The following is a 24,434-nucleotide window of genomic DNA, read 5'->3' as shown; positions in this document are numbered from 1 at the left end:
TGCTGGCTCTGACTCTTTCCTTATGGTAATTTTCTAACATATATATATATATTGGACTTGGGAATACAAACCATTATTAATAACTTTGTATAATTTTGTGGTAATACATTGCTATATCTCATGAGTAACTTAATATCTGATGCGAAGTCTCAAGTTGACAACTTAGGTGTGTTAACATTTAAATACTCAATTTTCATGGGAAAAGCCATTGAGAAAGAGTCTGTTTTGAAACTTTGGATAGCGTAGAACTTGATAGGTAGACAGGCTTGGCCTCAAACTCACAAATAACCCCTGTCTTGCCTTATGATTGCTGAAGTTAAAGGAATGTGTCAACATGCTAAGTTGCATTTATCATTAAAGAAAAGAGTAATTCAAAGTAACACAGGATATCATAGAGAGCCCTGGAAGAAATTGAACATACAATCCTCCTGTCCCAGCATCATCCTTTGTTCAGGATCACATGCATTTTCCACATGCTCCATTATGACTCATCTTGACTACATTGTTGGTGACTTTTTCAAGCTAAGTTCATATTCTCATGGTATGCCTTTCTGAATAGAATCACAGAAGTTAAGACATACTGAATATCAAATAAAGCAATATTTTGATTCATTTCCTATAAGAAACATGATGTATTAAATCCTACCTATACACAAGTCCTCTTTAGTTTTCTCCAATGAAATTCAGCCTATGTCATCCATTCTCATCTTTTAAATGTGACAGTCTTGGTGAACGCTCATTTTGTGGACATTTTTATTTTTCACATTCACGTGTATCAGAGAGAATTCTTGAGAACTGCCACACAGAACAGGTGGAACTGAAGTTATAGAACATGCAAATAAAATAGAGCAGACACAGCCAGTCCTAATGCCTATATTCTACTTGAAGGAGGGTAGACAATGATGATTAGCTGAGATCTCTGACTTTTATGGAAATACAAAACCCACAGTAAGTACAATAAGAGGGAAGCCATCTAAGGCACTTTCAGGTGCAGACCCTTAGCAATGTCATATACCTGCTACAGAAATCCGAACTCAGTATCTAGAATACAGGCAAAAAAGATAATATTCTGTATTTATCCTCAGCAGTCTTGTACACCAATGTTATTCCTTTCATCCCCTAATTATTGATAACTGTCTTCTTTATACTGTGAATGTATCAGAGGTATTTGGGAAGGGGTATTGACAGCACTGTCTCTGTGTGATGGGTCTTTATGTCATGCTTTGTTAAAACTTTAATGTCATCAGTGATCACCTCATTTCTGCAGTCAAAACTTACATTTCAATCTGTACATGTTGAAAATGTAGGATATGCCCTGGCCCTGTAGGTACTAAGTCAAGCAGTTCTCTGAGGGGCAACGAGAATGACTATAGAAAAGATAGAAAAGAAAACTCAGAAACACTGTGAGAAATCAGAGAGGGTTTTCCAGTCAATACTGTGGCTTCCTCGAGCTTAATTCTCTTAGGCTTTACAAACTTCACAGAATCTTGGTTAAGCAAAGACACAGCTAACAGAAACAATTTGCTAGAATGTACATAAGACATTTCTTCTCAACCCAAAAGTCTCTACTCTTTCCACAAAGATCAAGAGAATCTTCACCCCCCTAGCCTTGAGTCCCAGGTGTACATCCTCTTACTGTCCCATGACTCAGCAGTCCAGGAAATCTGATGGGTATCCTTAGGATGTCTGTTTCCAGACCTCCAGTTCTGTATATTTCAGGAGCCTTAAATCAGATAGAGGTGCATATAGCCACCAAGTATACAAAAAGTAGAGACTACCTCAAGAAGACACTCAACTTACCCAATCCATAGGTCTGCAAAACTACTGAAAATTACTTAAACTGACAACATCATAATTCAACCAAAGTATGAAACAAATTCTTATTCATAGTAACTAAGAGAGTACAATACACTCCATAGCAAGATTTTATTTAAAGCTAGTGACATAACAACCATTCAAACAATGGAGTTAAAGACTCCAGTTAATTCAGTGTGGATAGTATGGGAAAAAAATATAAGGTAGTTCAAAAAATACAAACCAAATCCAATACTCCATCTGTGTCACTCACTGTAATCTAACCAAGTTGCAAAAATTAGCATAACATACATACATCTGTGTTGTTACAATGTAATGCAAGACAGAACTATTTCAAAACAAATACCAAGTAGACATGAATAAAAAATATAAGATATATACTAACATTAGCAATAAAATTCTCTCTCCTAAATGACACCTAAATTCTTTCAATCCTTTGAGTAAAATGTATGAAATTGTTCTCAATCATATTAATGATGTAAGAACAAACATCAACTAAAGAAATGTTTCATCAAATGGCACTGAGTGCCAGGAACTGATTACAGGTAAGAGATCAGTATAGGAACTCATTGAATGTTGGCTCAGGTACTAATATTGGACAGATTGGGTTTTGAATCTCTATAATTCCAGGAATTTTTTGATTTAGACTAATGACATGTTCTACAGATGACAAGAATCACAGGAAGGTTAAGGAGATATTGTAAACATGACTAGCATAAAATAGTATATGAACAACAGAAAGAATGCTCAACTCCTGGGTCAATCCTGCATGTCAGACTGCCCTTCCCTACATTAGACAATGGAGACATGATGTCCCATGATCCAACTCAAAGACTGAATAATATGGAACATTTGTGACCTTCTCAACTCTTGCCTTACTATGGAAGTTCTGATGAAATCCATTGTGGTTATACATATGGCTGTTGACACATGGTCAGGTCCAAGCTCTCCAGGGTATTGCCCCTGGGAAGAATTATGTCATGGATATGAATGAAATCATGGCACCTGAGGATGGGAAACATGATCTTCAAAACATGTTTTCAGAAAAGTTTTGATCAAAAGTTTTCAGATCTCAGATGTAGAACCTGAGGCCAAATTTTTCCCGATGTATCCAGGGAGCATGACTTAAAATGAATGGAAAGGAACTGTTGAATATAATTAAGTGCATTTCCAGAGAGCAGTAGCCTTCAAAGAGACATACAGGTGTATGTGTGTGTGTGATGTTTGTCTGCAGAAGAAACGTATTTCACAATTGCTCCATCTTAGATCCTAGCAAACATGAAGAAGTTGGGTACTTTCACTATTTCCTTTTGGCTCCTGAAGTTTTCTCTCATCTTGTGCCATTTAACTGAGCCCATTTGTTTTTGGAGGATAAAGAATGATGGAGATTTGAGAAGTGACTGTAATTATTTCCTTTGGGCATTCGAGGAAACAACAGGAATCAGTTTTTATGATGATGTTGATTTGAGGTAAGTCATTAACTTTAGTTCCTATTTCAATGTTATATATTAGAAATATTTAGCTGTGTGCACCAACTGTGAGGGTCTGTCCTATTGTTATTCATGTGACTTTATGAACCACTGAAAATTAAATATAAAATCAATCACTATTTTAATACTTTCAAATGTATCACAGTTTAGTTTAGCTTTACTACATTGGATTCCAGTTCACAATGCCCTACAATGAGAGAGACTGGATTCTATCTGTTGAGTCTTTGTGGATATCCTATGTTGAAAGATGTTTCTTTATCTGCCTGGAATTCACAATTCACACATTTGGCAAAAGCTATACATAAAGAGACTGCATCACTGCCTGTATTCTACTGTCTGCCAATGATTCCAGAATGAACATGCATCTAAATGCTGTCATGAAAAGGGTATCTAATTTTGGCCCCCAAACCAGTTGGGCATAAATTCATACAATGCAATATTTGTGTATGTGTGGGTCTACTATACCTGATTATATGTGTAGTAATATATATATATATATATATGTGTGTGTGTGTGTGTGTGTGTGTGTGTGTGTGTGTGTGTGTGTATTAGGGATATACATAACATATACTTTGCTTTTATAAATCGTGTTTAAATTAGCCCCACCCCTCCTGCCATTTTGGAGTTGACACTGAATGTAGAAAAAGACTGCCAGGCTTCATATTCTCTTACCAGAATAACCTTTTTGTCCAATTGTACAAATGTCCTGTCACATGTTAGGCTTATTATCGGTTTCAGAGAGATGGCCAATATTTCTATTAATTGTTGAATAAGTATTGAAATAACATGGGAGAAAATCTAGGAGAACAAATGGACTTCCTGTGGATGAGAAGCTGTTCTCAAGGTGGCTACTTAGTTCTGAGATCCCAAGTGAGAGATGTTTTCATTGGTGGCTGCAGATCATGAGGGAAGGGGTGTTGAAACCACTCACCTTTGAATTAATCAATGTGCCTGGGACTTCCTTTTTTCATGAACCAAAGTTTCCTGTGCTTTTCTGTCTCTCAATCTCATCTCATCTCTTATTCAGTTTTCATGTCTTTGGGATTTAAAGAATACATTTTCCAATTATTAGGCACAGTAAATTGTATACACTTGGATAGTGATGGTGGCTTCACATTATTATACTTCTGTGCTAGATCAGTGGGAAATTCATTTCTGATGTATCCTGTATTATCCCACACCTCGTTGAAAAATAGTGAAAATTCTCATTGGTGACCCTTTTATAAGACATTATAAGGTTTAAAATTACAAATATGTGAACTGTTTCAATACATGTTTCAGATTTAGAAAGAAAAACTTAGCTCCAAATCTCAATTGAAAATGCAAATGAGCATGTTTAGTGGGTTGTTTTTTTGGTTTTTTGATTTTGGGGGGTGGGTTTTGGTGGTTGTTGTTGTTGTTTGTTGTTTGGTTTGGTTTGGTTTGGTTTGGTTTGGTTTGGTTTTTTGAGACAGGGTTTCTCTGTATAGCCCTGTCTGTCCTGGAACTCACTTTGTAGACCAGGCTGGCCTCGAACTCAGGAATCTTCCTACCTCTGCCTCCCGAGTACTGGGATAAAGGCGTGCGCCACCACACCCAGGCTATGTTTAGAGTTCTTACTCCTAGTGAGAGGTAGCTGCTAATAGTAACAGATAAAGTGCCAACTGTGATGGGGCAGATGAGCACATTTCATATGGAGAGAAGATCTTGTACTCAGACATCACTTAAAGGATCTCAAAGAATTAGGAAGACTGAAATGTTAAGAAAATTCAATACCTTTTTTACAAAATTGACATAGTAACAACACACTAAAAGGTAAATATTAAAATGATGTGTAAAAGAGTCTAAAGGATAATATTCTGGTTATATGGTATATTGTATAATTTTGTATATTTTGAAATGGATAAATAAATTTAAACAAAATACATCGTATGTATGAATACATAATGGTGCAGCTTTTAAGACTTCATTAAAGAGACCTTGTTTAAAATCCTATCTTATAAGCCTAGTTTCTAGGATAAGAATTACATAAACTATTATCCTAACTTAGAAGTACCTTTAGACACCTGTCTCCCTGGGTTGGCTCATACCACATGTTGTTTAGAATGATTCCAACCCTGAGTTACCCATTTTAAACTAACTTTATATTACCAGTGTTACAAACCTTTAATCATACCCAATAACTTATAAGCCAATACTCTGTAACCAAAATATGCACAACATATTTATATTTTTAAAACCAGTCAGGAAAAATTAAAGTGTCTACACACATCTTCTATATTTAGACTAGACAAAAATTTCTTATTTTTCTAGCTGTAATTTCAGCAGAGGATCGCCTTGTCACCTGCTAAACCCAATAAACACAATCACAGAGATTTTTCTAGGAAAAACAGCCAACAGCTCCCTTACCATAAAGGCTGAAGAGCTTCTAGCCCCTTTCAGAGCAGCCAGCGCAGGCAATCAGCCCATAGCAGGGCTTCTTTAGCTGTGCCTGACTCCTAGCTCCAGGTGTGGGGTAACTTATCAGTTTTTGTTGTGCAAATTGAAACTACTTTTTTTTAACAATTTAAAACTAAATCAAGGGTTAGACAGCCAGCATATAAAGTTTTAACCATTTTTCCTTTCAACATGAAACAGAGAAACAAGCAAGCAAAAAAATGAAAACACAGACATAAACTGACAGACATGGACATATTGGCATATCAAGGACAGAATAGAGAGGGAAGAGAACTAAATATATCACCAAAGCATATGCTACCTAAGAGAACCAGAACCAGAACTAAGGATTTCTCCAGTAGGAGTCAGAGAGGAAGCAGGATGTCTCCTGACTTCCTCCTGTCCCCAGCAGAGCTCTGAAATAGCTTATGTTCATTTTCCTTCTCTTTTGCTAAAGCGGCCAGGACAGGAGGGACAACTGCTTTTCTGAAACCCATTCTCTCTCTCTCCTGTTTAAGGTGTAAGTCTTCCTTTCCTTCTTCTAGGAATTCTGCTAGAGAAGGGAGAGGAGGCACAGTAGCGGCTACCTATGGTTGCACCCTAGCGCCCTGCTTTTTTAACTTCCCCAATTCCTCCTCAGCTTGTCTAATTAATTCTTTCATTAAGTTCCACCAACTGTTCCTCAGTAAAGGCGACTGCCTGTGAACTTTCCCTGTCCCTATTGTAATCAATGGCATCTTTTAAAGCGTACAGAGGCAAAGGGTAATGGGATTTGCCTGGGTGATCCTTAGGACTTCTCCAACTTTCTCCCAGGTATCCTTATCTAAACTCTCCTCTGGGAACTATGGACAGCATGAGTCCACCTGGATTAAACATTTTTCCAATGTCTGTTTTTTAAACCCTGCTCCTCTTGCTTGAAGCAGCTCTTTCAGGCTGCAAATGAACCCTTTCTTTGTACTGCCCTGTCCCATTTCATGGCTACAATCCTAGGTGAGTCGGTTTGGGATAAGTATCATCACAGCCCAATTGCTTCCTTGGAGTACAGATCTTAATAGCCCATCGATTAACACATATAATTACTTACCTGTACTCAGAATTGCCTTTTACTTTCAATTTGTTCCGTGGATGCTCCAAAAGAAGCAGTTTTTCTCAGCAAGTCCTCCATTTATAGGTCCCTGTTCGGGTGCCACCTGTACCCAGTGGCTTACAGTAGAGCAGGGCTCACCAGAAAAGGAGGGCTGGAAAAGAAAAGAGTTGGGGGAAAGAGAAGCATGGAGCAAAGACAGTGTTCTGATCAAGGCTCAAAGTTTATTTCTGCAGCTCCAACTTATAAGCACTTCAACAAACAAACCTCTTCTTCAGAAAGTTCCTCTACAGATGAAACATAGATAAGAGTTCCTCTTGGCTGAACACACTACCTGCCCTCAAGGCCTTGGCTACACACACTGCTCTCATGGTCTTGGCTATACACACTGCCCTCAAGGCCTTGGCTACACACACTGCTCTCATGGTCTTGGCTATACACACTAATCTCTGACCTTGGCAATACACACTGCTCACATGGCAGCACTCTGGCTCTCCACAGTATGAAATGCATTTACATAATAAAAATTTTAAGGAGAATGTATTATGTGCATCATATGTGGTTTAAGTAATGCTTTTTTATGTACCTGTGGAATTGCAAATCCAAGATTACTTTCTAGTAGTCTCATCAATAGGACTGAAATCTAGTTCAAAGTTAGCATTCAGAGATAAAACAATGTTTATCAATTTTCACAAATACCAAAATTATATCATAGTGCCTATGTATATGAATTCTTAAATTGTATTCAGCTCTAAAGATCTCTCAATCATGAGGCTTATTTCAATATATTTAGACAGAAATGTAACATCTCTTATATTACAAACATCACTGCAATTGAAATTTTATATTTCAAACATCTCCCTTAATCATCATTATGCCTTGTTTTAGAATACCTGCAAGAAGAAATGAGTTTTTTCTGGTATTGTTTTTTGCTGCTGATGAAATCAACAAGAATCCTTATCTTTTACCCAACATATCTCTGATATTCTGGCTTTTTGGTGATCAGTGTGAAGATGAATTGGGAATTCTGGATAAAAATTATTCACAAAAACTCAAAAGTGTGGAATTTACTAATTTTAACTGTTTTTTAAAAGACAACTGTTACATAGACCTTACAGGACCATCGTGGAAAACATCATTAAAACTGTCAATTCAGTCTAGGACACCAAAGGTAAGAATTTGTGACAATGGATGAGTTAAAAAAAAATTTTTTTAAGATTTATGTATTTAATGTGTGTGAGTACATTGTCCTTCAGAAAGACTAGGAGAGTGCATCAGATCCCATTACAGATGGTTGTGAGCCACAGTGTGGTTCCTGGGAATTGAACTTAGGACCTCTGGAAAAGCAATCAGTGCTCTTAACCCCTGAGCCATCTCTCCATCCCAAGTGAACAACTTTTAAATTCCATTTACATGTGCCTGCAAGAAAATTGGACAGCATGCATTTATGAGTGCACTGTTACACACACACACACACAGAGAGAGAGAGAGAGAGAGAGAGATACACATACATACACACACACATATGATTGTTTATTATATATATATATATATATATATATATATATATATAATATTCTTGGACATTCAGACTTGTCAGGAATACTCTAGACTCTAGTAGGAATAACACATGATATTTATAGTATAATCTTGATATCTTTAATAGGACTTCTGAAAAGTGAATAACATTACCTGTGTATAAGTCCAAATATCCTAACAATCATATGCCTCATGTGGATGTCTCGTCCTCTCTTCTACATTCTTTAGCTTTTCTTTGGACCATTTAATCCTAAACTGAGTGACCATGACCAGTTTCGCTATATCCATCAGATAGCCATCAAGGACACACACTTGTCCCATGCCATGGTCACCTTGATGATTCATTTTAGATGGACTTGGATAGGACTGGTCATCTCAGAGAATGACCAAGGTATTCAGTTTCTATCAGACTTGAGAGAAGAAATGCAAAGACATGGAATCTGTTTAGCTTTTGTTAATATGATCCCAGAAAACGTGCAGTTATACATGACAAGGGCTATGATATATGATAAACAAATTATGGAATCAACAGCAAAGGTTGTTATCATTTATGGTGAAATGAACTCTACCCTAGAAGTCAGCTTTAGAAGGTGGGAAGATTTAGGTGTAAGGAGAATCTGGATCACAACCTCACAATGGGATGTCATAACAAATAAAAATGAATTTAGCCTTGATTTCTTTCACGGGACTGTCACTTTTGAACACCACCACAGTGAGATTGCTAAATTTAAGAATTTTATGCAAACAATGAACACCGACAAATACCCAGTAAACCTTTCTCAGTCTATACTGGGGTGGAATTACTTTAATTGTTCAACCTCAATGAACAGCTATAGCAAAATGGATCACTTTACATTCAACAACATATCGGAATGGACAGCACTGCACAAATATGACATGGTCCTGAGTGAGGAAGACTACAATTTGTATAATGCTGTGTATGCTGTGGCCCACACCTACCATGAACTCATTCTTCAACAAGTAGAATCTCAGCAAACAGAAGTACCCAAAGGAATATTCACTGACTGTCAGCAGGTAAAGTTTCGTAAATTTCATTATGCTTAGATATATCAATGGGATCTTTTAATGGACCCAGAGAAACAACTGGACATTTGTTAGAGATTATTCTCTCAGCGGAAAGATTTCTATACTTCAAAACTCCCTAATGAATCTTTAACATGGATAAATATTATGCACAAGGATCACATTTGATAGGAGACAATACATTGTTATATAATATCAGAGTTTTGTGAAAATGTGTCTCAACATTTCATCAAATTTTAAAATGAGAGCAAAGACTTTTATCATAAAATTCTTAAGTGATAAGTGCACGAGAATATATTTCTAAGAATAATTTCTCAAGAATTGGTACATGGACTGGGCAGTGGTGGCACATGCCTTTAATCCTAGCACTTGGGAGGCAGAAGGCAAATTTCTGAGTTTGAGGCCAGTGTGGCCTAAAGAGTGAGTTGCAGAACAACAAGGGCAATACAGAGAAACCCTGCCACAGGGGAAAAATAAAGAATTGGTACATGGACTGTGGTTAATAGTTATTCATTTAAATTAACAAATATTTACAAAACCATAAATGATTAGGACTGCACATTTTATTCAGTTTATGCATATCTCATATATGTATACTGTATGTACATGAAAGACCCACAGTCATTCATTTTCACAACTTATGGGCATTCAGACTTCCATTCCTTTGCACATACATGGCTTCTTTTTTAAAAACCTACTTTTGATGAACATGCACACACACACACACATACACACACACACACACACACACACACACACATATTATGTTACTTGTTATCTAGTAATCATTTTTCTAGCACATTTTACCATTGAATGTTAATATGAAGTATATTAATTTTTAATTATTCTTGAGGCATATTGTATTTTACTACAATGAATTACATCACTACAGCTGTCTTTCTGAAATATATTAAGAAATTATGGGAAATTCTCAATTTGTCATTCCCTTTTTTGATGTGCATGTGTGAACATCTAATGATGCATCTTTTTTTAATTTTTAATATTTTTATTACGTATTTTCCTCAATTACATTTCCAATGCTATCCCAAAAGTCCCCCATACCCCCTCCCAATTCCCTACCCACCGATTCCCATTCTTTTGGCCCTGGCATTCCCCTGTACTGGGGCATACAAAGTTTGCAAGTCCCATTAATGGGCCTCTCTTTCCAGTGATGGCCGACTAGGCCATCTTTCGATACATATGCAGCTAGAGACAAGAGCTCCGGGGTACTGGTTAGTTCATCATGTTGTTCCAAATATAGGGTTGCAGATCCCTTTAGCTCCTTGGGTACTTTCTCCAGCCTCTCCATTGGAAGCCCTGTGATCCATCCACTAGCTGACTGTAAGCATCCACTTCTGTGTTTGCTAGGCCCCGGCATTGTCTCACAAGAGACAGCTATATCTGGGTCCTTTCAGCAAAATCTTGCTAGTGTATGCAATGGTGTCAGCGTTTGGAAGCTGATTATGGGATGGATCCCTGGATATGGCAGTCTCTAGATGGTCCATCCTTTCATCACAGCTCCAAACTTTGTCTCTGTAACTCCTTCCATGGGTGTTTTGTTCCCAATTCTAAGAAGGGGCATAGTATCCACACTTTGGTCTTCATTCTTCCTGAGTTTCATGCGTTTAGCAAAATGTATCTTATATCTTGGGTATCCTAAGTTTTGGGCTCTAATGATGCATCTTAATTAGGTGTCTTCCATGCTGAAAACCAGGATATTTACTAATCCTGTTGGAGAACTGGTGAACATGAAGCATAGGGAAAATCAGTGTGCAGATTATGACATTTTCATCATTTGGAATTTTCCACAAGGCCTTGGATTAAAAGTGAAAATAGGAAGCTATTTACATTGTTACCCACGGAGCCAGCAACTTCATATATCTGAAGATTTGGACTGGGCCCACAGGAGGAACATCAGTGGGTATACCACAATTTTGATTTTTTTTCAGAATATCTAATTTTAAATTATGAGGCACTGAAGTAATAGCTCTGTGGTTAAGACCAATTGCTACTCTTGCAAAAGACCATCCTCAGTTACAAGCACCAAAATATGATGACTCTCAACTTCATGTAAATTTTGTTATAGAGATGAAAGGACTCTGAATTCCATATTTAATTACACCCACATGCCTATTCACCCACAATACAGGAATATATTTATTAAATTTATACCTATATGTGTGTATGTTTGTGAAATTTTCTGATTCGTTGTGAATATATTTACAGCCTAATTAAGTATAGCATGAATTAATTAACAGAAATCTTTCTCCAGATTCAAAGTTACCTTTTTTAAAATTTATATATTTTTATTAGCTATTTTACTTACTTACATTTCAAATGTTATCCTTCTTCCCAGTTTACACTCCTCTGTGGAGGGTTGCCTTATCTGGCATCACTGGAAAGGAAGTCCCTGTTACTGTAGAAACTTGATGGCCCAGCATAATGGAATGCTAGGGTACTAGCGGGGAGTGGGCAGGTGATTGGGGTAGCTCCCTCATAGAAGCAGGGGAATATGGGGATGGGATAGGGGGTTCTAGGTTTTCTTTTAAGTTATGAAAGCTTCATTAATTTTATGAGAATCTTATATAACATATTTTGTTCATATTCATTAAACATCTCTTTCTTGATTTACCCTAACTTCTCTCTCCATCAACTGTTCTTTTTTTTTTATCAGATCATGAGAGAGAAAATGATGCCACATAAACATTATTTTTGGATTAATTAGTTTTAGAAGGCAAATTTTAAATTGCTACAACCTGAATGTTACATATAAAATACTACATAAAGTAGTAAATATTGCATGAAATTCAGTACATTGAATGGTAATACAAAAAATAATATGCCAGAAATTGTTAGATAATACTGGTCATTAGAGGAATATTTATAGCCATATCTGTTAAGGTCTCATTATCAACCTATGGATCATTATAAGTACAATGTATACATGAACTATACACACACACATATGATAAAATATTTATGTATTGCCTCAGGTTCCCTCCTCCATGTGTAGTGTGACATGTACTGCTGGATTCAGGAAAATTCATCAGAATGCAACAGCAGACTGCTGCTTTGATTGTGATCAGTGCCCAGAAAATGAAGTTTCCAATGAAACAGGTACATGCTTGCATGCAGAAGAAAAATTGATTTCAACTGCCTACTCTTTCCATACCAGAAATATGATATGGCCTAGATGGAAACTATACACCTAAAATTTCCATGTTTCAGAACTTAATCAGTTAAATAATGTCTACATCCTTTATACCCAGAAAATAACTTGCAATATCTTCTACAAACCACCTTTCTTTCACATTAGGATAGTTACTGATTTTATATTATGCAGAAAAAGTTTAGGAAAACATACATGTGTAATTATTTTTAAACAAAATTTTATGCATAATCTATGCATTTATTTATTCTTCTTTGATTCTTTGTACAAAGAAACTGGACTCCATGATCAGTCCACAGTCTTTCCCTCCATCACCCAGATTAGTCCCTGACAAAGAACCGATGCTCAACATAACAGTTGTTTAGTAAAATATATTTTAAGAGCTTAGATGGCTTAAAAGATTAACCACTTCCTATCAAAGAATTAGAACAAGAGTGAAGATTTCAAGACTGCAACAAGGGATGGCAGAGTGTTTATCATCTATCACAGCCTAGCTAAGGAAAGGGGGATAAATGTGAATATCCATAACCTTCATGCCATGCAGTTTGGAATGTGCACTTGGGAAGAAAGAGATCTTCCCACAAAAGGAGAGACATGCATAGGCCTATGAGGCATACAGCTTCAAGAATGAAAATATTCCTTTATGCAAATATGTGCATAAGAAATTGTATGTTTTGGTGCGTATGTGTAGATACAGACAAGAACACAACTCTCAAAGAAAACAAAGTACATAATGTATTTCATCAACTGGCATCAAAATTATGACTCCACACTACCCTTGTTGGTGAGTAGTAAATTTATATTTTGAGGAATTAAATAATCTGAGATTATACCTATTAATATTCATCATTTTTCATTATTTTTGTTTAATAAATAATTTTTGCTGTTCCATTCCCTATGATGGTGTTTTCTTCCATCACAAAGCATAGGTTAATAGAGAGCAATCTTAAGTTAGTTGTCCCTACAGCAAAAAGGAATGGAATAGATGTCCAACGCCAAAATATTTGGGGATACAACCACTGAATAACACAAATACACAATTATTAACTACATAATTATGATATCTTATAAGGATTTATTGTTCTTTGCCAGCAGATATGGAACAGTGTGTGAGGTGTCCAGATGATAAGTATGCCAACTTAGAGAAAACCCACTGCCTCCAAAGAGCTGTGTCATTCCTGGCTTATGAAGATCCATTGGGGATGGCTCTAGGATGCATGGCCCTGTTCCTCTCTGCCCTCACAGTTCTAGTACTAGTCACTTTTGTGAAGTACAAGGATACTCCCATTGTGAAGGCCAATAACCACATTCTCAGCTACATCCTGCTCATCTCTCTAGTCTTCTGTTTTCTCTGCTCATTGCTTTTCATTGGACATCCCAACCAGGCCACCTGCATCCTGCAGCAGACCACATTTGCAGTATTTTTCACAGTGGCTATTTCTACAGTGTTGGCTAAAACAATAACTGTGCTCATGGCTTTCAAGCTCACTACTCCAGGGCGAAGAATGAGAGGGATACTGGCATCAGGGGCACCTAACTTGGTCATTCCCATTTGTACCCTTATCCAACTTGTTCTCTGTGGAATCTGGTTGGTAACATCTCCTCCTTTTATTGACAGAGATACACAATCTGAATATGGAAAGACCATCATTATTTGCAACAAAGGCTCAGTCATTGCCTTCCACTTTGTTCTGGGATACTTGGGTGCCTTGGCTCTGGGGAGCTTCACGGTGGCTTTCTTAGCTAGGAACCTTCCTGACAGATTCAATGAAGCCAAATTCCTAACATTCAGCATGCTGGTGTTCTACAGTGTCTGGATCACCTTCCTCCCTGTCTACCACAGCACCAGGGGAACAGTCATGGTTGTTGTGGAAGTTTTCTCCATCTTGGCTTCTAGTGCAGGCTTGCTAGGGTGCATCTTTCTTCCAAAATGTTGTGTTATCTTAGTTAGACTAGATTCAAATTTTCTGCAGAAGTATAAAGATAAATTGCCTTCTTGAATCTTCAGTAATTTTAAAGTGTTAGATGATACTTTTGCTTTGTCTTAACAAAAGTACTACTAAATCATACAAAAATTTTAAGTAAAATACCATGTTAGTACTTATAATGTAGGGTAGCACAGCACTGCCTTATGTAATGCCAATGACTAAGTTTTAGTGGAAAATGGTCTCATTCATTTGTACATAAACCTAAACATTGAGAATAGGGGATCCTAGTTGATGAATGGCTACCATCACTTTGACCATGTGTAAGCCCTGTTCCTAATTAATGTTTAATATCAGGTGACCCTACTGCTAGTGACAGTGCCACCTCTAGGCAAATTGTTCTGGGAGTTATAAGAAAGAGGACTGTAGAGAGCACGGACATGAAGCCAGTAATCAGCATTATTACACGTGCTCTCATTGAGTGTCTGCATCCAAGTTCTTGTCTTGATTTCATTCTATTAACTGTGACCAAGGTACATAGGGAAATAAGACTTTTCTCACATGGTTCTTTTGACCACCGTGTTTTGATAGGGCAACAGAATCTAAGACATCAGCAAAATGTTAAACTGCCTTGGTTGGGATTTGGAATATCACAGATTACTGCTGCAATAGAAGGCACTGATTTGAAAGAGAAACGAGAATGTATGTTAGTAGAGTGGAGCATAGTGACAGTGTTGCATATTGTTGATGGCCATCGCAGAAGCCCTAGATTTCATAATACCGTTATAATGTACTATGAAAATATTCAGAATAGCAGATAACATACTAAGAAGTATATGAAAAAGAGTATATGAAAAAGATTATGGGGTTCAAACTGTGCCTGCTGTATAAGGCTCTTGAACTTTATATGAAAACACAGGATTTCATTATGAAATGAATGTGTTTCATTCAGCAATAAAAATTGGTACTGGAAAAAAGTCACACAGGAGACCTTTATCACAATAAGGACAAGGGATTCTCTGAATATATAAATCACTCTAGATGAACGACCTCATAAATGTTATGAATATAGGAGTAACTAAGGATTATTTGGTTTACTATTACACACAGAGAGACACACATACAAACACATACACATTATAATTTCTGAACATCAGTTGTTGAAAGTCAGTGTCATTTTCTCTCAAAGTATTGTTTGTTACTTTTATTTTTAACTGTTATTTTGTAGTTTATTTTGGTGGTGTAATTTAATTGTTTTTTCTTTATATTTCCTGTGTCCAGAACACCACTTGTAGCCCCTCCATACACTCCTAAAATGTGCATGGCATCTTATTTCATTAATGCTTACTGAGTGCATATATGTATTTGTATATACATATACATTTTGAAATATAAACTATAGATACCATGTAAAATTGCATGTATTTATGTTCTGATGGCTCATTATTTGGTATGAACTGGCCAATATTTGTTCCCTTCCCTGGTTATGACAACATCTTCCATTCCTTATAGGAGATTTACAGTCTCCTGTAAATGATTGTGTAGGCTAGAAGCTTTGCAAGCTTTCTTCCGTCCACGCTGCCATGCACAGTACAGTAATCCTTCTTCAGATCATATTTTGTGGGTCATATTTGGTAAAACTTCATGGTCTACCTATGCTCTTTCTAGAATATTTATATTCACAACCAGTTTCCTCATTCTTTGACTCACAAGATCTTTCCCACCATCTTCTTTACTATTCCCTGAGCCTTGGATGAGGGAATATTTTCTAAGAGGATACATTGAATTGTTTCCTCCACCTGAATGCCCATGCAATAACTATCACTCTATCACAACATCTTTAAAAACAACATCAAAAGGAACTCTTCATTATCACAGGAAATACCCAAAATCGAAGTGGTTTCTTTTTGTTTTGTTGTTTTGTTTTGTTTTGTTTTGTTTTGTTTTGTTTTGTTTTAATCTGGTTCATAGGAGTTTGCTGCACTTATCTGCCTGGGTGTAGGCACCAAATGTCAATTCTCACAAAAATCAATTTTAGAAAACTACAGTGAAGTGCAAACGCCTAGTAAACAGTCACCTTTAACTGCTCCATTTCAAAGAAGAGACCTCGGGGTAGCTAATGCTGTGGAGATGCAAATTCGGACAATTCTTTTATGTTTTAGCTTTTCATTTTCAGCTGCTTTTTATTTCCATGCTGGAGAGCGAGAGGAGAAATGTATAATTGAAGACATTCCAAGTGACACATTGATAACAGGTGGGTAAGACAGATTTTTCTACTGACATTTTTGAGGAACAATATTGTTTTATGTTGTAATGCTAATCTCCAGAGGTCTGCATTATTCAGCAGTGCTTATAATGCTGAATAACTTTTTCTCTGATATGTTTTATGTTAATTAAAACTCACATGAAATTTTCCTTGAGGTTGGAATTTATAATTTATAGAACAGGGAGCCTACGTTTGACACCTCAGAATATAACCTTGATTTGTTTAGGGCTGTCATATTTCCTCAAGTAGAAAATCTCTGAGGTCACTTAGCAAATTAATTATGCAGAGCCTGTGTGAAGATTTCTGACAACTCTTGTAAATCAGGACACACAGCCTGAGTCTAAATACATCAAATTTCCTAAACTCAATGAAACTGTGGGGAGGGAGGACCATGAGGGGGTCCTACCTACAGAACTTGTCTATACTCACCACACTGTCACCACATCAATTTCCTTATGCTCCAGGATAGAAACACATTGCTAAATATGTGAGCTTCACCCATCTTCTGAGAAAGATGTAAGCACTCAGTAATTTCACCATCATATTCAAAGTCCTACAATTTTTCTAACATGTACATCAGAATCAATATCAAATTTTCTAATTTTTAATGGAAGGAGAAAGTAGAATCTAAATGTAACATGATTCATCACTAATACCGATGATGTCTTTCATTGATTAATATTAAATCATTTCAGTTCATCTTGACTATTATTCAGTGTTCTAATTTCAAGAATAATAATCTGGTTTGAAATTTTTAAAGAAATTAAACAACCATATAAGGAAGAGTTTACAGCAAGCAAAATGGAAAGGTACATTATAGAATCTATATGTAGAATAGTAAGAAACTGAGTAGTGCTGCAGCCCTCCATGCTGTCAGTCACTGAGGGAGGAAGTTGTTTTGGAGTCTGGAGTGTTGAAAAACATCCTGAATTAAGACCTGAGCCCTGATACCTCACACAAGCCTTCTAGCTCTACCTCTATTGCTGTACTTGTGAAAACAATGGAGGTGATATAACAGAACACACTCCTTTGGATTATGAGATATGGGCCTGGCACACAGGAGACACCAGTGTCTGCTCAGTGTGTCCTCAGTGAGTACCTGGATACCTGGGTAAATCCTAGTACAGATGAGGATTTTCCTGGTAACTCTTGAATTTTCAAACTGACAAGTCAAGGAGCAATAGAGAAATAGGAGAGACATGTGATCTGTATATTGGTGGCATGGAGCTGAAAAACTAGGTCCCTGGAGTTGTTTAAGAAGGAGGACCAGTTTGACTGCACAGTGCTTTTACAGATGCATGAGGAGAGGTCCCAAGGCTCTTCTCAAGCTCAAACTGAACTCACCTCCATTACCTTCAAACCTCCCATTTCCCAACTATGGTGCCTGCAGGCATGACTCCACTAAGCTAACTTCAGTTTCTATATCTTAATAGTGTTTTCTTTAAGATGTATTTATTTTATATATGTGAGTACACTGTCACTGTCTTCAGACACACCTGAATAGAACATCAGATCCCATTACAGAAGGTTGTGAGCCATCTTGTGGTTTGTGGGAATTGAACTTGGGACCTCTGGAAGAGCAGTCAGTACTCTTAACCACTGAGCCATCTCCACAGGTTCTTAAGATCAGTTTCAAAAACTCAACTTCAATATAGGAAATTTTTAAATATGTCAGGTGGCATGTTTTGAAAAATATCAAATTACTAAAACCCCAAAGACAAACAGGCAATAGAAAGACATCCACAGACAATTCAGAAAGGGACTTAAATAATTTTAATTTTTGAAAGAAAATAGAGAAACAAATGAAAATAATGGTGGTTTTAACTCTTGGGATCTTTTAAAAGCACACATATACAAATGTACACATAACAATCAGAAACTAAAAGATCTGAAACTAAGAACTCATGGAATGTATTGAATAGAATTGAAGAAGTGAAGGAGACTGGGTTACCAAAGTAGAGGAGACCTCAACAGAAAAAGTAATGAAAGACCAGAAAAGACTGTGAGAGACAAGGAGGGACCAAGCAGGTGAGCATTCGTATACCTGAAGTCCACATGCAAAGACAAAAGTAATAGATGCACTGTGAAAAAAGGTGTGGGAACTGATGAAACTGAAAGATCTTCCTGTGTTCAGAGGAGAGTGATGTGGGAAGTCACACCCAGGGCACCACAATCCAAGTGTTTAAGGCCCAACATCAGAGCCTTCTCTTTAATCACAACTTGATTTTTGGATATTTCAGATAATGTACTAATATAATTCTTAAGATTTATTCTTTAAAATCCCCTTAATGATAAGATTTTATTGTATGCTAATTTTTCATTATGAAATGCTGAGCTCCTTTAAATTCTGTTCAAAACCAAGTCTGGCTTTAGTTCCATTTGCTTTAGTTCCTCAGCTTTCCATAGTGTCTACATGATTATAAAGGCAGTATTAAACACACCATGGAAAGAAGTGATAATCAAATATATACTTCAATCTTAATGTTGAAGTTAATCATAAAATGCAAATGGACATCTAAAATGACCTGGAATCTGTAAAACCTTCCACTATGCCCCAATATCCCATAGATACAGCAAGAGCACATATGAGCTGTGTGCTGTGCCTCCTTCCATATCTTAATTCTGTTAGTCTCATGGAAATGCACCCATTCAGAAAGTTCAGGAGAAGACCTCAGAGCCAGGCATCAAAGGATGTTTTTCTCATTAACGCTAAACACAGACCACAAATATACTGCAAAATCTACGACTTTAAAGACAGAGAAAATACTTTAAAGTCACTTTGACTGTCTAATAGCTGGTGACTCTGAGCCATTTCAGTTATCAGGGGACAAAGTGTCCCTGGGTAGGAAAGCACCTGTATGTCCCTGACTTGCCGCAGGTGTTTTTTCAAGGTTGGCTCCCACTTTGTGAACTTTGTCTCTAATGTTACAAACATGGCTTCTGAGTTCCTGCTCTAAGTGTGATGGACAAGTAGGCATGCCTTCAGCTCTAATCCCCTAAGGAATGGAAAGATGTTTGAGGAGCACAAGCCTATGCTGGAAGTGAAGAGAGGGACAATACAGGACTTGACAACTAAAGGAACTACAGCAAGCCCAGCATAAGAAAGCCTTGCCTGGAGACTCCTATGGTACATTCTGTGTATTCCAAGTTGTTTCCCTTAACAGTGCTCCTTAACAATTAATTACAGATAGTTCTGTATGGGAAGAAACTGAAGACATCTTTAATGGTACATAGGAGGCCAGGGTATTCCTCTGGTCTAGTGAGTTCCTTGGAGATCTTTTCTCATTTATTTTTCCTCTTTAAAATAAATATGGTATTTTGTCTCTTTGTTTGTCTGTCTATTTGGTTGGTTGGTTGGTTTGGTTTTGATTCTCTGTATATGTTGGAGGGAGCAGTATATACACATAGCTATGGCTCCCTGCTGTGGCCAGAAGAAGGTGTCAGATCATGAGGAGCAGCAATTACACTCAGTTGTAAGCCACCTGATGTAGGTGCTGGGCAGTAAACTCCATTACTCTGGAAAGGCAAGCAAGAGCTCAACCACGGAGCCTTCTCGCTCACCTCTTTTCTTTTCATCCTTCCTTTCATTTTCTAAAAATGAGGCAGGTAGTGACTTGTAACAAGGAAATACTGGGAGACAAGAAGATTTGTTGGGAAGACTAGTGATCATTCAGAAAAACAGACAACTAAAGAAAAAATACTGCAGGGCATGGAGAACACATGAGTATTCCCTTCCTTTGAAAGGGGTTCTGATAGCATCTGATCCCTCTGCATAAGTACAGCATGGCTTTTAAGTACAACTCTTATTACAGACCATGAAACAAGAGAAAAGTGGCATATTAAGTAAATATTGCTCAAACTCCAGTAAGACAGACCTCATTCCAGACTCTACTGGAGATCTCTCTGCACCCAGCAGTGTCCTGGATTTGGAGCTCTCTGAAGCTGAGCCTGATTCAAGGATTCAAAAATCAGTGATTTGCTGAGGAAAGGCTCCCAGACAGAAGGGCAGACACTGAGAAGCAAACTCAGATACACTGACACCCATCCTGAAATCTTGGGGGGAGCATAGGAACTAGGGATAACCTCTGACCTCTGACCCAGGAATTCCACTCCTAATTTATAACCCAGAGAACTGAAAGAGGTCCCTACACAGAACCTTAGGTGCCATTGTTCACAGCAACAGTCAATAGTCATAGAAGAAGATAGGTAAATGCATGGACAAAATTAAGAATTTTGACTCTTGGAATCTTTAAAAAACAAATATGCATACAAAACTGGAAAGCACAATATCTGAAGGTCGTAACACATGGAGTGGATTCCATAGAAAACAGCAAGAAGAGATTAGTAAAGGAGGCTGTATTACCAAAGTAGAACAGACCTCAAACACAAATGGAATTTGAGATCAGAAAAACAGTGTAAGAGCTATGGAAAAGTGTTTCCTTTACTCCATGTGTACGGGAGCTCTTGCCATGCTGTGAGCATAGTGGCAAAGCACCTTGTCCCACAGGTGAAAGTGTGTGGAAGCCTCTGTCCCAGGAGTTGTTTGCTCAGTCTGTACTGACCCTCTCCCAAATTTACTCCTCCCTTAACCAATGCTTCCCTTCTGACATCTGCTGGCCAAACAGAGCATGACAGCTCCCTTCTTTTTTCCTGCTTGGCTGAGGCATGGAGTGGAGTGGCATGTAGTTAGGGATAGAGGAATCTGGACAAAGGCAAGCAGAAACTGCCCTCCACTTCTGGTAATGCAACATTACTGTAATGCTGGGATTTTAAAATGAGGATCACACTGGCATTCGTCAACTCAAAATCCCGAATTTAGCATACACTTTAGTAAACCTCAACCATGTAGCTCAGCAGTATTTTAAGCTTATTGTCTCTAGGCAAAAAGAGGAATAAAATTTCTCTTGCTCTATGGCGCCTCAAAGGATGTAGATCAATGCAAATTTTGTTACCAAAAGGCAAGCACAAAAGCAAACATACTGATAAGAGCAGTTCCATGGGAGCTGTTGTTGGAATGAAAATTTAAAAGTTCTACAAAAATCAGTTGTGGCCACTGACAGAGCAGTGGCATTCTAACCATCCCAGGAAGCCTAAAGGGGGCAGGATTTGGTGGTAGAAAAAATGTTAACCCTGATTCCTTACACAGCTAGACCCTAGGAGAACCTCAGCAGGAAAGATGCATCAGGAGCCAGTTGTTTCAGAGAATGGCAAAACACAAGAAATTTCCTGTGGTAATGTATTTAGCAAGTTATTGTCCTCATTCAATAAATGAGTTTGTTTTTTCCAAGTGCCTTCAAATACCTCAGCAGAAGTGCTTTGTCACCTTTTGTGCCCTACTGCCCAAAATGTCCAATGTTCCAATGTACTTGAAAAATAATGTGTTCTGCTGTTGTATCACACAGTGGTCCACACAAATCAAGAGACTGTTGGTGCTGCAGTGTTTCTATATCCTTGTTGATTTTATGTCCAGTTATAAAGATACCTAGAGAGCTGTGGAAGCATCAATGACAAAGATTTGCTTAGTTCATATTTAGGTTCTATTTTCTTTATCCCATGTGTTTGGATGCACTATCATTTGGTGAACTTATGAAGGTTATGTCCCTTGATGTCTTACTTGATGTATCTAGTGATTTATTTGGTCTAACATCCACTTTATCTGAGCTATTCAAGCCTCTATTAAATCATGTCAGAATGGCCTTTTACTTCTTAAATTACCAATAACACTATGCTCAAAATTATTTTCTCCTAAACTGCATTATAATTGGATTTTTAAAGTTCATTCCTACAATCTTTGTCTACCCTTGTTTAGATGATATTGCCTACCATGTAATTATTAATAGCAAAAGTTATGCCTTATACTTCATTACTCTCACATTCTCTTTTGTATTTTGGTTTCCATTTCCCATCTACCTGTGAATTGTTTGGATGTTTATATTTTATTCCACTTAATCTATAGTGTTTTCCACTATATAGTTTTATTATTTATTATTATCTCCTAGAATGACTTTCTTGACCATTTTAAGAGGAACATAAAACCTTAGCTCTACCTTTTGTAATTGTCTTCAATATTATTTCCACATACACTGAGTGGCACAACAGTGTTAAAATTTTTGCTTTCAAATGTTAGTCCCTTTAACCTATCACTGTAAAAATTGCAGGTGTGATGGTGTGGGCCTAGCACTCAGGAGGCAGAGGCAGGCAGAATTCTGTGAGGATGGCCTAACCTACATAGTGTATTCAAAGACAGCCAAAGATACATAGTGAGACCACAGGATTAAAGGTGTAGACTACCATGACTGGTGAAGATTTCTTTTGCCGGGGATCTTGCCCCAACAAGGTCAGGTACTGAGGTGGTTCACAGCAACCAATCAAGGCCAAAGACTAAAGACTGATGGCCTCTGACCTTTAACACCCTCTTACTGTTCTAGACATGAGAAGCTGAAGCCAAAAGGTGATGAATCTTGGCAATTTCACAGAGAAAGAGAGAGAGAGAGAGAGAGAGAAGTAGAAGAAGAGAGAGGGAGGAAGGAAGGAAGGAAGGAAGGAAGGAAGGAAGGAAGGAAGGGAGGGAGGGAGGGAGGGAGGGAGGGAGGGAGGGAGGGAGGGAGGGAGGGAGGGAGGAAGGAAGGAAGACACACTGACCTGGCCCAACCACTTTTTTCATCAATTTCACAAGTGCACATGCATGCTTATCACACACATATAGCTACATACATATGTATACACATACATATGACAGACTACACATACACACACACACATACAAATTTGGTGGAGCAGAGCCCTAACAACCACACTTGATTTTTTTCTCTTAGAATTTTTATACATTCTCAGACAAAAGTTCTTTATAAAATTACCTCATAGGTAAAATGTTAAAAGAGGAGTTATAAAAAGATGTTGATAGTACGTTTGAAGCAGTGTTTCACTATATAAGTTCACTATAAGTTCAAAGCAATGGTTTCATGTTCCTTGTTTTATCACAATGCACACCTGTGACCTCATCCTTGGACACGACCTAAAATAAATCTTTTTCCTTGATCACAAATTTGTCCCAAGCCTATTTCTCCTCATAGTGAAATTTATAAAAGCTCATTGTATTCCTTATTTTGCAGCCTAGGGGGCACATTCTATTCTAACTGTATTACATCTTTCTGGCAAAACAACTAAAACCATCTTCTTAAACTTTCTTCCAAAGATTATTTGAATAAAATCAGGAATTCTATAAAGTTCATCTTCATGTTGATCTGTAGGAAATTTGTCCAATAGCATGGGCTGATGCCCAGGAATCATTAGGCTTTGTAATAATGGCAGGAAGGGCTTATCAGCAGTGAGAAGCTATCCTGGGACAAAGTCTCTGGGGCTGTGCCTCTCCAGAATGCACCCATTGCAGTCATGCAAACACTGAGCCATCTCCAGGAAACTCATTTACTTGCCATAGTTTTTTCCTAGATGGCTTCTATTATTCTTTTACCTCTATTCTTGAGGTTCTTTTTTTAACTTATGTTTATTTATTTGATAAATTTGATGAGTACACCGTAGCTGCCTTCAGATATACCAGAAGAGGGTATCAGATCCCATTGCAGATGGTTGTGAGCCACCATGTGGTTTTGCTGGGAATTGAACTCAGGACTCAGTTCTCTTAACCTCTGAGCCATCTCTCCAGCCCCTATTCTTGAGTTTCTTAATC

At 37.5% G+C, this 24,434-nt stretch overlaps 2 protein-coding genes across 2 annotated transcripts in view; both read left to right on the top strand.

Annotated features, from left to right (window-relative positions):
• The first annotated feature begins 3,039 nt into the window (after nucleotides 1-3,039).
• LOC110294593 (vomeronasal type-2 receptor 116-like) lies at nucleotides 3,040-14,556 on the top strand. Its single transcript, XM_085836997.1, is given in 7 exon segments — nucleotides 3,040-3,284; nucleotides 7,693-7,975; nucleotides 8,572-9,378; nucleotides 11,079-11,288; nucleotides 11,290-11,304; nucleotides 12,381-12,504; nucleotides 13,649-14,556. Coding segments are annotated over 7 exon segments (2,538 nt in total). The 5' UTR covers nucleotides 3,040-3,093.
• Nucleotides 14,557-16,492: 1,936 nt separating this feature from the next.
• The window catches only part of LOC110295332 (transmembrane emp24 domain-containing protein 11), a 32,109-nt gene continuing 24,167 nt past the window's right edge, over nucleotides 16,493-24,434 (top strand). Inside the window, exon 1 of the mRNA XM_021163846.2 lies at nucleotides 16,493-16,735. Within this exon, the coding sequence (XP_021019505.1) occupies nucleotides 16,612-16,735 (124 nt within the window). The 5' untranslated portion in view covers nucleotides 16,493-16,611. The remainder of the gene's footprint in view (nucleotides 16,736-24,434) is intronic.

This window comes from Mus caroli, unplaced genomic scaffold (assembly GCF_978045245.1).
Source record: "Mus caroli unplaced genomic scaffold, Mus_caroli_1 scaffold_4, whole genome shotgun sequence".
Classification (NCBI taxonomy): domain Eukaryota; kingdom Metazoa; phylum Chordata; class Mammalia; order Rodentia; family Muridae; genus Mus; species Mus caroli.
The sequence above is the reverse complement of the archived record's forward strand: the minus strand, read 5'-3'. Positions and strand labels throughout refer to the sequence as shown.